General features: G+C 42.4%; 1 protein-coding gene and 1 long non-coding RNA gene across 2 annotated transcripts in view; one reads left to right on the top strand and one right to left on the bottom strand.

Moving 5' to 3' along the window:
* Positions 1-15198, top strand: part of LOC136325015 (uncharacterized) — a 34529-nt gene extending 19331 nt beyond the window's left edge. Inside the window, exon 4 of the long non-coding RNA XR_010729183.1 lies at positions 14968-15198. This is a non-coding gene — a long non-coding RNA (uncharacterized lncRNA). The remainder of the gene's footprint in view (positions 1-14967) is intronic.
* Positions 8036-8491, bottom strand: LOC136325013 (large ribosomal subunit protein eL31-like). The gene has a single exon (XM_066258658.1). It carries the CDS (start codon positions 8448-8450, stop codon positions 8073-8075), a length of 378 nt encoding a protein of 125 aa, XP_066114755.1. The 5' UTR covers positions 8451-8491; the 3' UTR covers positions 8036-8072.
* Positions 15199-15729: the final 531 nt, after the last annotated feature.

Here is a 15729-nt window from a genome sequence, read left to right as displayed (position 1 = left end):
CTCATTTTTGCCCACCTCGGGGGAGCAACAAGGAATTCGGGGTTTCCCCTATGCAGATATACCTGTGGAATAACATAAGCACTTACACAAAGTTCAGGATTAGTGGGGACTATACACTTGAAGATACTTTGAGTACATACAAACCATAGTCCTTCAGGTGCCTTCGTTACTTTTGGGCCCTCTAGGGTGGCAGGTAGGGTTTCTTGGTTAAGGCAATAGTCACTGTAATTGGAATTACCTAAGGTGAAATTTGCCAGGAGGTAGCAGGTTCCTTTCCTAGGTGTTATTCTGTGCTATAACTGTGCCATCTGATGTCCTGATTAAAACCCATTCCTGCAACTCTAGTTCCTTCCTGGGTAAACAATAAAAAGTCATCAGTCCTAAGTGGAGGAGAAGGTGAGCTTTAGAGGCTCTCCGGGGTCTGCTTCACTTGCCATCTCCGAGATCTTTTGTCGGGTGGTTGGGCCGTCTTCACGTGGGGGAGGTGGATCCAGTAGGGCTTTTCAGCTATCTTAATAGCTGTGGGTGTACTCAGGGTCACCTGGAACGGTCTATTCTACCGCGGCTTAAGGTTGCCCTGTCTGTGGTTGAGAATCCACACCTACTGTCCAGGCTCCGGTGGCTCCGGTAGTCAGGGGCTGTGTTTCGCATTCGACTGGGTTGATCTCTGGAGGGCCTGCACCTCACTTCTGATGTGTTGCAGGGCCTGCAAGGACTTGAGGAAATTATGATTAGAAATCTCTAGTTCCCCTCTGGTCAATCGAGGTACAAGGGGCACAGGTTGCCCAAATAAGATTTCATAAGGGGTCCATTTATTGAGATAGGGGGTACATCTGGTTCTAAAAAGGCAAAAGGGAGGAGCTCAACCTAGTTTTTGCCGGTCTCCCCTCTCAGCTTAATTATAGTTTCCTTTAGAGTCCAGGTCATTCTTTCTACCTGTCCTGAACTTTGGGGCCTATAAATGCAATTTCTAATTAATACCTAACTTAGTGGCTAATTCTTGGGATATCCTGGATATGAATGCAGGTCTATTGTCTGATCCTAGGGCTAGGGGAATGCCATATCTAGGTATGATTTCCCTTAATAAGACTTTGCAAACTGTGGAAGCAGCCTCTCCTCACGTGGGGAATGCTTCTACTTATCCTGAGAAGGTGTCTACTAATACTAATAGATACTTATAACCTGACTTCCTAGGGGTCATCTGTGAAATCTATTTCCTACAGTTCTCCCGGAGCTTTCCCTCGATACCTCACAAAGGGGGGTAGCTTCTTATTCTGCGTATTTACTCTGGCACAGATGCTGCACCTCTAGACAATGGAGTGGACAATATCCCTGATGTTGGGCCCTACATAATACTTCCTGATAAGTTGTTCTAGCTTGTTTTGTCCTAGATGAGTACTGGTATGAATATCTCCTACTATTTCTCTTACTATTCCCTGGGGTAAATAGAGCCGGGAGTCAGGAAGCTCTATCTATCCCTGCTGATTTTTCTTCCCTTTCAACTGCATCCCTTCCTACTCTTCTTCTGGGGAATATCTAGGATCCGGAGGTAGCGTTGGCTTAGGCAGCAGTGGCAGAAGGCTTTCTCGTGGCCCAGTGGCTGCCTCTCTTGCAGCTGAGTCTGCTAGGTTGTTACCCTTTACAATAGGAGAGTACCCTCTCTGGTGTCCTTTGCAGTGGATGATGGCAACTTTGGTAGGTAGCCAAATGGCGTTTAGGAGGGCAAGAATTTCATTGCAATTTTTAATGTCTTTCCCCCCTGCTGTCAGTAAGCCTCTCTCCTTGCATATGGCTCCGTGGACATGGGCAGTGGCGAATGTATATCAGCTATCAGTGTAGATGTTGGCAACTTTTCCCTCTGCTATCTGTAAGGCTCGGGTTAGTCCTATTAGCTCCGCCCTTTGTGCAGATGTTCCTGCAGGCAGTGCTTTCTGCCACAGGACCTTATTTTCTGTGGTCACTGCTGCCCCTGCATGTCGCTGTCTATCCTTAATAAAACTGCTCCCATCAGTAAAGAGGGTCAGGTCTGCCTTCCCGTATGCTTGATCCCTTAAGTCCGGGCGGGAGCCAGTCACTGTGTCAAGGATTTGTTTGCAACTGTGGACCAAAGTAGAGTCTGGTATTGGCAACAGGGTCGCTGGGCAGCAGTTTTGAGGAACTGAACAGATGGAGGGTTCAGCAGCTGAGCCTGATACTGCATTAGCAGCGCATTAGATAGCCAGGAGGTGCTCGTAGCACTTGCTCTACATAGTGTTCCCTAGTGACTTTGATGTCCTGCCCTAAAGTCAATTTACTAGCCTCCTTGACTAGTATGGAGGTGGCAGCAAGCGCCCTCAGACATGTTGGCCATCCCGAGGCTACAGGATCAAATTTCTTAGACAGATAGGTGACAGGCCTCTTCTACGGCCCAAGTTCCTGGCTCAGTACCCCTAAAGCTACCCTTCCCTTTTCTGCTATAAATAGCTGAAAGGGTTTGGCCAGATCTGGCAGGGCCAAAGCTGGGGCAGCCACCAGGGCCTCTTTAAGCGCTTCGAATGCTTGCTTCTCCTTATCTGTCCATGTGAACTGCTCTTCCTTACCTCTGGTTAGTTCATGCAGGGGTTTAGCTAGTTCTGCAAAGCCTAATATCCACAGTCGGCAGTATCCTACTGCACCTAGGAATTCTCGTACCTGTCTCCTGTTAGTAGGATCGGGGATCTGCAAGACTGTCTGAATTCACTGGCTGGACAATGTCCTTTGCCCTCCCTGTAAGTTATACCCCAAATAACTTACAGTTTTCGTCACAATCTGGGCCTTCTTGGCAGAGATTTGATACCCCATTTGCCCGAGATCTTGTAGCATGTCCGAGGTAGCTTCCTCACACTCTCCTTTGTCCTTGGCAGCTATGAGGATGTCATCCACATACTGGAGCAGTACGATCGATGGATGGGAGGAGCGGAAAGCCTGCAGATCTTTGCTGAGGGCTTCATTAAAAATGGTGGGGGAATTCTTAAACCTTTGTGGTAGTCTGGTCCAAGTGAACTGCCCCACCAGTCTATTATCTGGGTCATTCTATTCAAAGGCAAAGATCTCTGGGCTCTGAGGTGCCAGGGGAATACAAAAGAAGGCATCCTTCAAATCCAGGACAGAATAATAGGTATGGGTTGGGGGCAATGAGCTCAGTAAGGTATACGGGTTGGGCACTGTGGGATAAATAGTCTCTACCCGTGCATTCACCTCCCGCAGGTCCTGGACTGGATGATAGTCTTGGCTCCCTTGTTTCTGGACGGGAAACAGTGGGGTGTTCCAGTCTGATTGGCACCTTCGGAGGATGCCTGCCTCTAGTAGGCATTGCAAGTGCCGGGTGATTCTCTGTCTAGCTCGGGCTGGGACCGGGTACTGCTTGATCCTAACCAGTCTAGCAGTGCTAAGCAGTTGCACCAGGACAGGCGGTTGGTGAGCGGCCAAACCTGGGGGGTTGGTGTCTGCCTAAACCTCAGGCACCCAGGCACGCAGGGTGTCTGGAACCCCTTCCTCGGTCTCCTTACCTTCTAGGACGGTGGCAAGTAAGTGTTCTTCAGACAGTGGGACAGTTACTTCCATGCTGACCCCTGCCTCTCTGTTCCCCATAGGGCTTTCCTCCCGTCGGAAGGTTATGTTGGCCTGAAGTTTCTGCAATAAGTCCCTTCTAAGCAGTGGGTAAGGGCAGTCTGGAATGACTAGGAAAGAGTGGGTGATGGTGCCTCGACCTAAGTCAGTAATTCTTGCGGTGGCCCATGGATAGGCTTCTGCTTTGCCCGTTGCCCCTATTGTCTTAGTAGTTGCCTTCTGCATCTGGCCCTGTGGTTTCTTTAGGACTGAGTAGGTGGCTCCCGTGTCGACTAGGAAGTCTAATGGTTTTCCTTCAACTGTTAAGGTGACCATGGGCTCCTGGGAGCCCACGGGAATGGAGCCCTGGCCCCGTCAGTCTAAGGTTTGGCGCAAGACCTCTGGTGCTTGTTTTGGCCTCTGGCTGTCGGCCCTCAACTTTGGGCACTCTCTCTTCTAGTATCCTTTCTCCTTGCAATAGGCACATTGATCCTTGTCTATTCGCTGTCCTTGGCCCTTCCTCTGTCCCCCTTTTCCTTTGGGGGGAGGTTTCTGAGCAGCAATTAGGATCTTGGCTACCTCCTTTGCTCTACCAACCTCCGGATCATCCCTATTGACATACACCTTCTGGGCTATCTCTAAAAGCTTACTCCTATTCTCTCCCTCGAACCCCTTAATCTTTTTTTTTTAATATTTTATTTATTGATTTTTTAGAGAGAGGAGTGAGAGAGAGAGAAGGGGGAGGAGCAGGAAGCACCAACTCCCATATGTGCCCTGACCAAGTAAGCCCAAGGTTTCGAACCGGCAACCTCAGTGTTCCAGGTCTACGCTTTATCCCACTGCGCCACCACAGGTCAGGCGAACCCCTTAATCTTCTGAAGACTTTTTCTTATATCAGAAGCGGCTTGAGTCACAAAGGCTATATTTACGAGTCTCCTGTTCTCTTCTGCCTCAGGATCTAGAGGTGTATATACTCTATATGCCTCTATGAGTCTAAGAAAGCTGCCTTGAGCCCCCTCAACAGAGCCCAGTGATACTGGAGGAGCGCGTCCCTTCCCCCAGTGGTATTAGGGTCCCAGGTAGGAGGTTGAGATGGGAGAACATCTTCTATTTCCCTTTTTCCCTCCCGAGTTTCCTTTTCTTCTCCTAATACCGCCTTAGCAGCTTCTCTCATTATTCTATCCCTTTCTTCAGAAGTGAAGAGGGTTTGTAAAATCTGCTGACAATCGTCCCATGTGGGCTGATGGGTCTTAAAAATGGTCTCAAGGAGAGATATTAGTCCCTGAGGTTTCTCGGAAAATGGGGGATTCTGATGTCTCTAATTGTATAAATCACTAGTAGAAAAAGGCACATAGATGAGGTGAGGAGGTGCCCGTGGGCCAGCATCTGGTGCCGGTGGTGCCTCCCGGAGAGGCAAAATGGCTGCACCTCCCGGAGAAGGAGTCAAAATGGCTGCGCCTCCTGGAGAAGGAGGCAAAATGGCTGTATCTACCCACACATCCATATACAGGTATTGGTCTGGGTGGGGAGCCCTACAGACCGTGGCTCTGACAGCAAACAAAGTTGGAAGGTCAAAAGTGCCCTCTGTGGGCCGTCTCACATTAAATGCAGGCCATTCCAGCTGGCTCAAGGTCCGGAGGAAACCTGGACTCGGCTGCGGACCTCCGTACCCATGAGCCCTCTTCTGGAAATCAGAAAAATTCTTCAACAGGCACTCGAGCGGGGATCCCGGCACAGACTCCTGTTGTCCCATCCTAGATGACTCAAGAATAATGAGAAAGGGTAGGATACAGGCAACACACACTATTAACACAACGAACACACTTGTCTCTCTCACACTCAACTCAGTCATTTGAGCTCAGACAAAACGCAGCGCAGCACGGCACAAAAAGGATTCCTAATGTGACTGGTCACTCCTAAAGTTAACAAATCCAAATATCCAAATTTCAGAGAGCGGCGTCCCGCTTCTGAAAGCCCTGGGTAGGTTACCGGCAGTGTCCCACCTACAACCTCAGGATTGTGTGCTCTGGAGCCCAAAAGCCAAACCAAATGAGGATCCTCAGTGAATACTTACTCAGCTGGAGCTCTCCCTCCGGTCTCCGACCCAAAACTCCACCAAGGGAGAATCCCAGGCCAGCCCCCAAAATGTTGCATCCACCGGGTGTGAGAACAAATGTTGGAGACTTTCAGGAGTGTAGATGGTACTTTATTGGCCAGTTTAACCTGCGCATGGGCGAGCTCTCAAGGTGTCCGGAGACACCGTACCCACAAGGAGCTGCAAATGAGAGTTGCGCCTGGCGCTTACAGCTAGGTCCTTATATATCCTAAGTGAACAAGCATTATACAGAAGCAGATGTGGCAGTTAGCTATTCGCTAGGGAGGTTGCACGCAGCATAGCAACAGGGGCCGGCATAGCAACAGGGGCCGGGTTTAGCTTAGTGGCGAATTTCAAACATAAACTTCTTTGTTCTCATCCTCACAGAGGCCCTATCAGCACTCCCTGTTCCTGCTCCTTCAAAAGTTACACTCTAGCAGCTACAGCAGGGCCCTATCAGCACCTCCCTGTTCCTGCTCCAAAATGTTACACTCTGGCAGCTACAGTACGCCTCCCCGAATCTAATACGAGGTTGCCAGCTTGAGCGCCGGCTCATCTGGTTTGAACAAAAGCTCACCAGCTTGGATCTGAGGTCGCTGGCTCGAGCAAAGGTTTACTCCAGTGTTTCCCAATGTGGGGCCCACGCCCCACAGGGGGGCAATTCGATAGTTAAGGGGGGCAATTTGAAAATGGACTTGACACGACTTTAACTCTTTCGCCCCGGGCCATTTAAATGCAATGCTAGATATCGGTGCCAAATTTAACAAAAAATGCAATTCTTAAATAATTGCGGTAAATAATTATTAAGTATAATTTTGTTTGACGAGACCAAAATATCAACTGGGTGATTGGCGTCGTCAAGTAAACTTCATACTGGGTTCACCGTGGAGCGTGCCGTCTGCCGCAGGGAACCCCGGACGTTTTAAAAACTCACTAAACAACGCAGTTATTCTCACCTAATTGGCCCATCGCAACTTCTGTAGTGTTTCACATCATTCAGTTGGTGTTAATTTGAAATAAGTGTCAGTCAAAACTGTTGTAAAAGCTCATTGATTTAATAAATATACATATATATATTGCATAGATATAATTGGTAAGTATTTGATTTTATTTTTATCAATATTAAACTCTTTATTAAGTACTTCTTGCATCGGGGCTAGAAAGCACTAATATTTTATAAATATTATTGGGGCTATAATAGTGCATGCATGACAATTTTAATTTTAGAAGCATAACTTTCCAGAAAATTTTGTCAAGTGGAAAAAATATAGATACCTTTTGATTTGCGGTGATAGTGTAGTAAATGTGTTATATGCATTTAAATAAATATGAATTTTTAGTATACGTTTACTCTATGTCACATTGAATATATTTTAACACATATTTTAATATTAGTTTTTAATTGATCTTATTTTTATTATAGCCCATAGTAAAATGAGTGGTGCAAGCAAGAAAAAAACTCGTCAATATTCAGAGGAATATTTAAAATTTGGGTTCATACCCGCTGTTCACGATGAGCGAATTCCTTTTTGTCTTTTATGCCAGCAGTGCTTGACCAACGAATCAATGAAATAAGGTCGTCTTGAGGCACATTTGAAGGTGAAACATAGTGCTCATATTAATTCAGATTTGAGTTACTTTAAAACTTTAAAGAAAAATTTTGAAAAAAGAACATTAAAGTCTCTATTTACTGCTTATACTTCAACTAATAATCGTGTTCTTGAGGCTAGTTATCAAATTTCTTTATTCATCACTAAAACTGGAGAAAATCACACTATAGGAGAATTTAATAAAACCGTTAATATCGGCATTTCTTAAAACGGTTCTTGAAAAAGATGACAAAGATGTAAACGCTATGCCACTCAGTAACAATTCTGTTAGCAGAAGAATAGACAAAATGAGTGAGGATATTGAAAAACAACTTATTGAAAAACTGAAAACAAGAAAATTCTCATTGCTAATGGATGAATTAACTTTGAGAGACAGTGAGGCAGTATTGATAACTTACGTAAGATATATTGATAAAGGACGTTTTGCTGAAGAAATGTTGTTCTGTAAAAGATTAGAAAGCACCACTACCTCCAAAGATATATATAATAAGCTAAAAAACTACTTAGATGTCAATGATATACCAATGAAAAATATAACATCTTGTGCTGCAGATGGTGCTCCCAATATGATGGGCAAGAAAAATGGCTGCTTAAAATTGATGAAAGATGCGAATCCAGAAATGGTTCTTGTGCATTGTGTTATTCATAGGGAAAACTTGGTAGCTAAAAACATCTCGCCTGTTCTGAATGAAGTATTACATACAGTAATAAAGTGTGTTAATGCTATTAAAGCTAGTTCCAAATGTGAGCGTCTTTTCTTTTTTTTTTTTTTTTTTCAGTTTTATCACTTTATTTGACAATTAATTCTCATCCACATTAACTGTCTGTAGATTTTTGAAAGTGGTTACAGGTACATAGGTGACTAATGTATAGAGCTTGTTTGGCGAATCTTCATCCTCATTACGTTTTCTGGACAAGCACACCCGGATCCGGTATGGGACATTCCTTATTTCTTTGGCCCAGACAGCTTTGTTGAGCCTGGTGTCAATGCGCACATCTGGCGTTCCCATCTCCTTCATGGCAAATTTCTGGATCTCTTTGAGCGCACGAGGAGCACGCTTCTTGAAACCCACGCCATGGATGCGCTTGTGGATGTTGATGGTGTACTCTCTGGTCACTACCTCGTTGATGGCAGAACGGCCCTTTTTCTTTTCGCCACCCTTCTTTGCGGGAGCCATTTTGTCGGGGCCAAGTTGGAAAAAGCGTGAGCGTCTTTTCAAGCTATTTTGTGAAGAACAAAATGAAGACCATGTGAGACTTTTACTTCATACTGAAGTAAGATGGCTATCTAAAGGAAACTGTTTGAAAAGATTTATGGAACTGTTTGATACTCTTAGTGATTTTTTAAGCGACAAACCTGAAATGAAGTATCTGTTAACAATAGATGGTAAAGCATTTGTGAGTTATTTAGCCGATATCTTTGAAAAACTAAATATATTAAATAAGCAACTTCAAGGAACAAATAAAACTCTTGTTGATGCAAAAGCAAAGATATTTGGTTTCATTACCAATATTGAGTTATGTAAGAAACATATTAACAACAAAAACTTTAAACAGTTTCATTGGCTCCAAAAATGTGAAGTAACTGATACCGCTTTACTTGTTATTGTCAATCATTTGAATATTCTATCGGCTGATTTAAAAGAAAGATTTTCTGATTTAAAACAAATTGATTTCCCAACATGGATGATGCAGCCAATGTCAGTGGATTTGTCTGATATATCAAATATGCAGTATCAAGAAGAACTCGCAGAATTGCAAAATGATGAGTCAGTTAAAGCTTTATTTAATATCAAAGGAGCGATGGCATGGCTTTGTGAGGAAACAGAAATCAAATACCCAAATTCAACCAAATGTGCAAGAAAACTATTGCTACCGTTTCCATCTTCATTTTTAGCTGAATGTGGATTTAGTGCTGTAAATGATTTACTGGTAAAAAAAAGAAATCGGCTGGATATAACACAACGTGGAGACTTGAGACTAAAGCTAACCAAATTGGAACCTAATATAAAATCTCTGTGCAGCAAGCATCAAGCGCAAGGATCACACTAAATTAAAATAATAAATTAATATAGAAAAATCTGTATTAAAATTATTTGGAATTTAAATTTCTATTTTTCATTATATGTTTTGAAATTTTACTTACTGTGTTTTGTTAACAATTTCATAGTGATTTCTTCCTAGAACCTATCATTTATGTTTATTAAGTGAACAAATCAATTTTTTAATGTTAAAAATTATGTATGTTACATAGGAGGGGACATAAAAATTTTAGAAAGGTTAAGGTGGGGCATGGCACAAAAAAGGTTGGGAAACACTGGTTTACTCGGTCTGCTGAAGGCCCGTGGTCAAGGCACATATGAGAAAGCAATCAATGAACAACTAAGGTGTCGCAATGAAAAACTGATAATTAATGCTTCTCATCTCTCCGTTCCTGTCTGTCTCTATCTATCCCTCTCTCTGACTCTCTCTCTGTCTCTGTAAATAAATAAATAAATAACTTTTAAAAAAAGTTATGGCTCCAATTTAAATTTTGGATTATCTTTGGATTTTATTTTTCCGTGTTAGTTCTTCTCCCATGTCAATTAATCCACAACAATACTGTATGTATATTTCAGACCCTACGGTGAGCATCCAAATAGCCATTAAAGGGATTATAAAAATGATGCTATATCTCTACCAATTTTGCATAAACATAACATATCCTTGAACAAGGTTAATGTTATAGTCAAAATATCTTTTTTCCTTGTTATTGCTAGCATGAAATGGAAACAAACTTCTAGTTGGGCTCAGGTGTTTGTACATTACATTCAGAGGAATGGATTAGTGGTTTGTAAGCTGTTTTTCTTTGACAGAAGGGAATCAAAGACACCTTTAGGAGTGCAATAAGAACTATGCACCTTTCTTCTAAAAGAATATATAGACACAAAATTCTTCATTTGCACAGGCCATGCAGGGAGTTTAAGAATCTTTTAAAGCCTATCCATAGTCCCCAGTTATCAAATAGTATTTATGTACAATAGTATAATCGATCTATTGCTTTCCTTAATCGAAGAGTTGATAAAGTCTAAGGTTTCTTTTATACCAGGTTTGTTCATTTGAGTATTCAGCTTGATAATTTTAAGTTACAGTTGGAAGACCAAATGGTGGTCTTCCTCCTTTCTTCTGTCCTTCCCTCCTTTGTCTTTCCTAGCTTCCTTTTTATTTGTTGTTGTTGTTAATGAAATATCTCCAAAGTTTACTTGTGCTTCTCATTTCTCTCCCTTCCTGTCTCTGTCCCCCCTCCTCTATCTTTGCTAAAAAAAGAAAAAGGAAGAAAATTAAAGAAATTGAGGAAGATCTAAATAAATAGAAAGACATCCTATGTTTATTGGTTGAAAGACTTAACATTAAGATGGCAATATTTTTAAATTAAACTGTAGATTCATCATAATCCGTATCAAAATCCCAACTGAGTTTTTTGCAAAAATTGATAAGCTGATCCTAAAATTTGTATGGAATTTCAAGGGAATAGCAAACAATCTTGAAAAAGAAAAACACAAGCCTTAGCCGGATAGCTCAGTTGGTTAGATAGGGTGTCATGCCACAGTACAGAGGTTGCTGTTTGATTCCCAGCCAGGGCACTTATAGGAACAGACTGACATTCCTGTCTCTCTCCCTCCCTCCCTCTCTCTCTCTCCCTCCCCCCCTTTTCTCTCTCTCTAAAATCAATAAAATAAGCATTTAAAAAGAAAAAATTTAAAACATTCACACTTCTTGATTTTAAAAGTATACGACAAAGCTACAGTAATCAAGATAGGGTGGTATTGGCATACATATATATACACGGGGTCCTCAGGTATGATACAGTTTTGTTCTACGACAGTGACGTAACCTGAATTTTGGTGTAAGTCAAAACACACCCTAGCCTAAATCACTTACCTATCCTAACACAGTTGTAAAATCATAATCTAGATAGAACATGAAAACACAACTAAGCCACAGAAAAAAGGAAAAGGACATAAATATACTGTACTGTATTAACAGAAAAAATGACAAAAAATGAGTGTAAAAAAAATTCCTTACCTTTATTTCTGTGGTTGGCTTGCACACTGGAAGGGGCATTGCAAGGTGGGAGAGAGTGACCTATTGGGAGGAGGAAGCTGGAGAGGCAGGTGAACCTGCAGAAGGTGCTGGAGATACTGGGTCAGGTGAATCAGGATTGCCTAAGGAACATGCAGGAGATGATGGAGATGTTTCTACCTGTACTACTGGTGTTTCATCTCAAGCAGCTGATGTAGAGGGTACAGGATCTGTTGCAGGCCTCTCTACCTTCTTGAGACTTGTTTGGAGGTTCTAGCAGGGGAGTGCAGCTACTCGTATACCCTTGACCAGGGGTCCCCAAACTTTTTACACAGGGGGCCAGTTCACTGTCCTTCAGACCATTGGAGGGCCGGACTATAAAAAAAAACTATGAACAAATCCCTATGCACACTGCACATATCTTATTTTAAAGTAAAAAAACAAAATGGGAACAAATATAACATTTAAAATAAAGAACAAGTAAATTTAAATCAACAAACTGACCAGTATTTCAATGGGAACTATGCTCCTCTCACTGACCACCAATGAAAGAGGTGCCCCTTCCGGAAGTGCGGCGGGGGCCGGATAAATGGCCTCAGGGGGCCGCATGTGGCCCACGGGCCGTAGTTTGGGGACCCCTGCCCTTGACCGAAGAACGGTCCTCTCCTCTAGCAGGGAAGGTCGTCCTCTTAGACCGAGCGCGCAGCTTCTTGAGGGACGCACATGGAGTGGTGAGGGAGGAAGGGGACACCCGCCTAGCCAGCCAGATCAGCTGAATCAACCCTGGCGGTCAATGGGGTGACAGATATCGCAGCCAGATCGCCCTCACATCCCTCTCTATCTTCTTAAAGAATTGTTCCAGCTTAGTCTGGAACTAGTTCGCCCATGTAGTTCGTAAGTACAACACTAACGGCGTAAGCCAAAACACTCACGTCTTAATTTTTAAAAGTTTTTATGTGAGTGAGCATTGTAAACTCAAAACATCGTATATCAAGATTGTTGTAATCTGAGGACCACCTGTATACAGATCAATGGACTAGTACTGAAAGTCCAGAAATAATCAGTTGATTTTCAACAAGAATGCCAAGATCTCTCAATGGAAAGAATAGTCTTTTCATCAAATGATGTTGCAACAATTGGATAGCCATAGGCAAAAGAATGAAATTAAATACCTACTAAACACCAAACATGAAAATTAACTCAAAAGAAATCATAGACCCAAATGAAAAAGCTAAACTTTTGGCCCTGGCCGGTTGGCTCAGCGGTAGAGCGTCGGCCTAGCGTGCGGAGGACCCAGGTTCGATTCCGGCCAGGGCACACAGGAGAAGCGCCCATTTGCTTCTCCACCCCTCCGCCGCGCTTTCCTCTCTGTCTCTCTCTTCCCCTTCCGCAGCCAAGGCTCCATTGGAGCAGAGATGGCCCAGGCGCTGGGGATGGCTCCTTGGCCTCTGCCCCAGACGCTAGAGTGGCTCTGGTCGCGGCAGAGCGACCCCCCGGAGGGGCAGAGCATCGCCCCCTGGTGGGCAGAGCGTCGCCCCTGGTGGGCGTGCCGGGTGGATCCCGGTCGGGCGCATGCGGGAGTCTGTCTGACTGTCTCTCCCTGTTTCCAGCTTCAGAAAAATGAAAAAAAAAAAAGCTAAACTTTTAACACACTTAGAAGAAAACAATCTTTGTGGGCTTTAGTTAGGCAATGGTTTCTTAGATATGACACCAAAAGCACAAGCAACCACAATAAAAAATAGATATATTAGATTTTACTGTTGAGAGAAATGTAAAGTGATGTAACTCCTTTGAAAAATACACTGGCACTTCTTTAAAAGGTTAAACAAAAAGTTACCATGCAATTCTAGCAGTTCCAGCTGGAATTAGGCTGTTTATATTATATATTTAATGAATGAAGATAAGAGGATAAAGAAGCTTTGCATAATTAATCTCCAAGGTACCTGCCCAAGAGGAATAAAACAATTCCACACAAAAACTTGAATATGAATGTTCATTAGCAGCATTATTGGTAGTAGCCAAAAAGTAGAAACAACCCAAATATTTATGAGATAATGAATAAATAAATGAAATGTAGTATATCCATACAATGGAATGTTTTTCAAGCATAAAAATGAAGTACTAATACAGGGGTCCCAAACTTTTTACACAGGGGGCCAGTTCACTGTCCTTCAGACTGTTGGAGAGCTGGGCTATAAAAAAAAACTATGAACAAATCCCTATGCACACTGTACATATCTTATTTTAAAGTAAAAAAACAAAACGGGAACAAATACAATATTTAAAATAAAGAACAAGTAAATTTAAATCAACAAACTGACCAGTATTTCAATGGGAACTATGCTCCTCTCACTGACCCCCAATGAAGGAGGTGCGCCTTCCGGAAGTGCGGTGGGGGCTGGATAAATGGCCTCAGGGGGCCGCAGTTTGGGGACCCCTGTACTAATACATGATATAACATGGAAGAATTTTGGAAACATAGTGGTTAACTTGCCATTAATTTCATCCAGTATAGTCAAACATAGTTTTCACTTCTAAAAGTTCGATTTGGGTCTTTCAAAATGTCTTTTATGTCTTAATATATTTAATTTTTTCCCTAACCTTTGAACATATGGAATGAAGTTTCAATGCAATTCTAATATTTGCATCAGTTCCAGGTCAGTTTGTTTAATTAGTTTCTTCATTATGGGCCATATTTACCTGTTTCTTGGTATACTCAGTAATTTTTTTATTTTCTTCATTCATTGTGAATTTACCTGTAGTCCCATAGATATTTTTGAGTTTGTTCTTAAGCACAAGCATTTGGAAACTGCTTGATCCTTTCAAGTCTTGCTTTTAAAAATTGTTAGGCAGAACCAGACAGCATTTTAGTCTAAGGCCAATTTTGTTCCACAACAGAAGGTCCTTCTGAGTACTTAACTCCCTGTGAATAATGAGAATTCCAGTCTGGCTAGTAGGAACAGGCATTATTTCTAGTACTTTACGAGTTCTAGTTATTGTTCCCACAACACATTCAGTAGTTCTTCCCCAGGCCTTGAACAGTTTCCTCAGATTCACATGCTCTTGAATATTCAGCTGTACACTTTAGAGGACCCTCTGAAGATATCTAGATGTTTGTTATTGTTAAGTCATTTTCTATATGTAGTTCTTTCCTATTTGTATTCTACTTTGCAAACTCTAGCTGTCTTGGTCTCCCTGGACTCTTGCTTCACCGAAGCCTCACCTCAGAGAAACTGCCACACTCTACCTAGATTCCACCTTTCTGTGCTAACATGGAAATTCTCTCAAAGCAGTAAGCTAGGCAGTCATGGGGCTTACCTCATTTGTTTCCCATTTCTCAGAGATCATTATTCAGGGTCTGATGTCCAATGTCTTAAAAGTGCTTATTTTAAAAAATATATTATGTTTAGGTTTTTAGTTGTTTTAGGCGGAAGGTAAATTTGGTCCCTGCTATTGCATTTTAATAGGAACTGGAAGTCCAAACTCGTGCTAAGTTTAGCAAAAAGCTAAAATTAATTGGCTCATATAATCCAACCACAGAAAGGAAGTATACTGGCCTTAAGGTTGACTGAATCTATGGACTCAAATCACACCAAAACACTTTCTTTTCCTCTCTCCATCTTTTCATTTCAGTTATACTTCCATATGTTAGCCACGTTCTTTCTAGTGGAAGACACGGTCACTGTTACCACTAGAGCCCACCCTGTCAGTCAGCATGCCGAAGACAAAGAGAGAACTTCTTTCCCATCTACAAAATTGCATAATTTGATGGAAGAAGTGGCCTAACTTGGATATATCTTATCTCTATGTACAAGCCACTAAGCCCTGGAGGATACATTGCAAAGACAGACCCAACGAACAGCAACAAAAGGTACATTTCATTTACCTTACCATTATACACATAAGCTTGAGCATTTTTAAGTATTTTCGTGGAATAACTTCCTAGGATTTGCTGTGTTGAAGGTTTTAGAGAATGGTTTTTTCATATTATCAGCTTTCCCACCAAAAAGTATATACTACTTTACCCACCCATCAACTGTGGGTTATATGGCACATTTTGCCTCATTATTACCATCATTGGGTATTCTTCCTTTTATTGCTGCAAAGCTGAGCAGGAAAAATAATATTTCACTGTTATTTTAAATTGAGTTCTTTGTTTAGGGTTTCTTTGTTGTTGTTTTGTATGTATGTTTGTTTTTTACTGAGAGACAGAGGGAGAGAGAGGGACAGACAGGAAGGGAGAGAGATGAGAAGCATCAACTTGTAATTGTAGCACCTTAGTTGTTCATTGACTGCTTTCTCATATGTGCCTTGACGGGGGGGGGGGGGAGCTTCAGCAGAGCCACTGACCCCATGCTCAGGCCAGTGACCTTGGGCTCAAGCCTGCGACCTTGG

The sequence above is a fragment of the Saccopteryx bilineata genome, chromosome 2 (genome assembly GCF_036850765.1).
Source record: "Saccopteryx bilineata isolate mSacBil1 chromosome 2, mSacBil1_pri_phased_curated, whole genome shotgun sequence".
Classification (NCBI taxonomy): domain Eukaryota; kingdom Metazoa; phylum Chordata; class Mammalia; order Chiroptera; family Emballonuridae; genus Saccopteryx; species Saccopteryx bilineata.
The sequence above is the reverse complement of the archived record's forward strand: the minus strand, read 5'-3'. Positions and strand labels throughout refer to the sequence as shown.

What these genes read in the sequence shown, in the direction of transcription:
- LOC136325013 (XM_066258658.1), bottom strand. Translation starts at nt 8,450, where the DNA reads ATGGCTCCCGCAAAGAAGGGTGGCGAAAAGAAAAAGGGCCGTTCTGCC.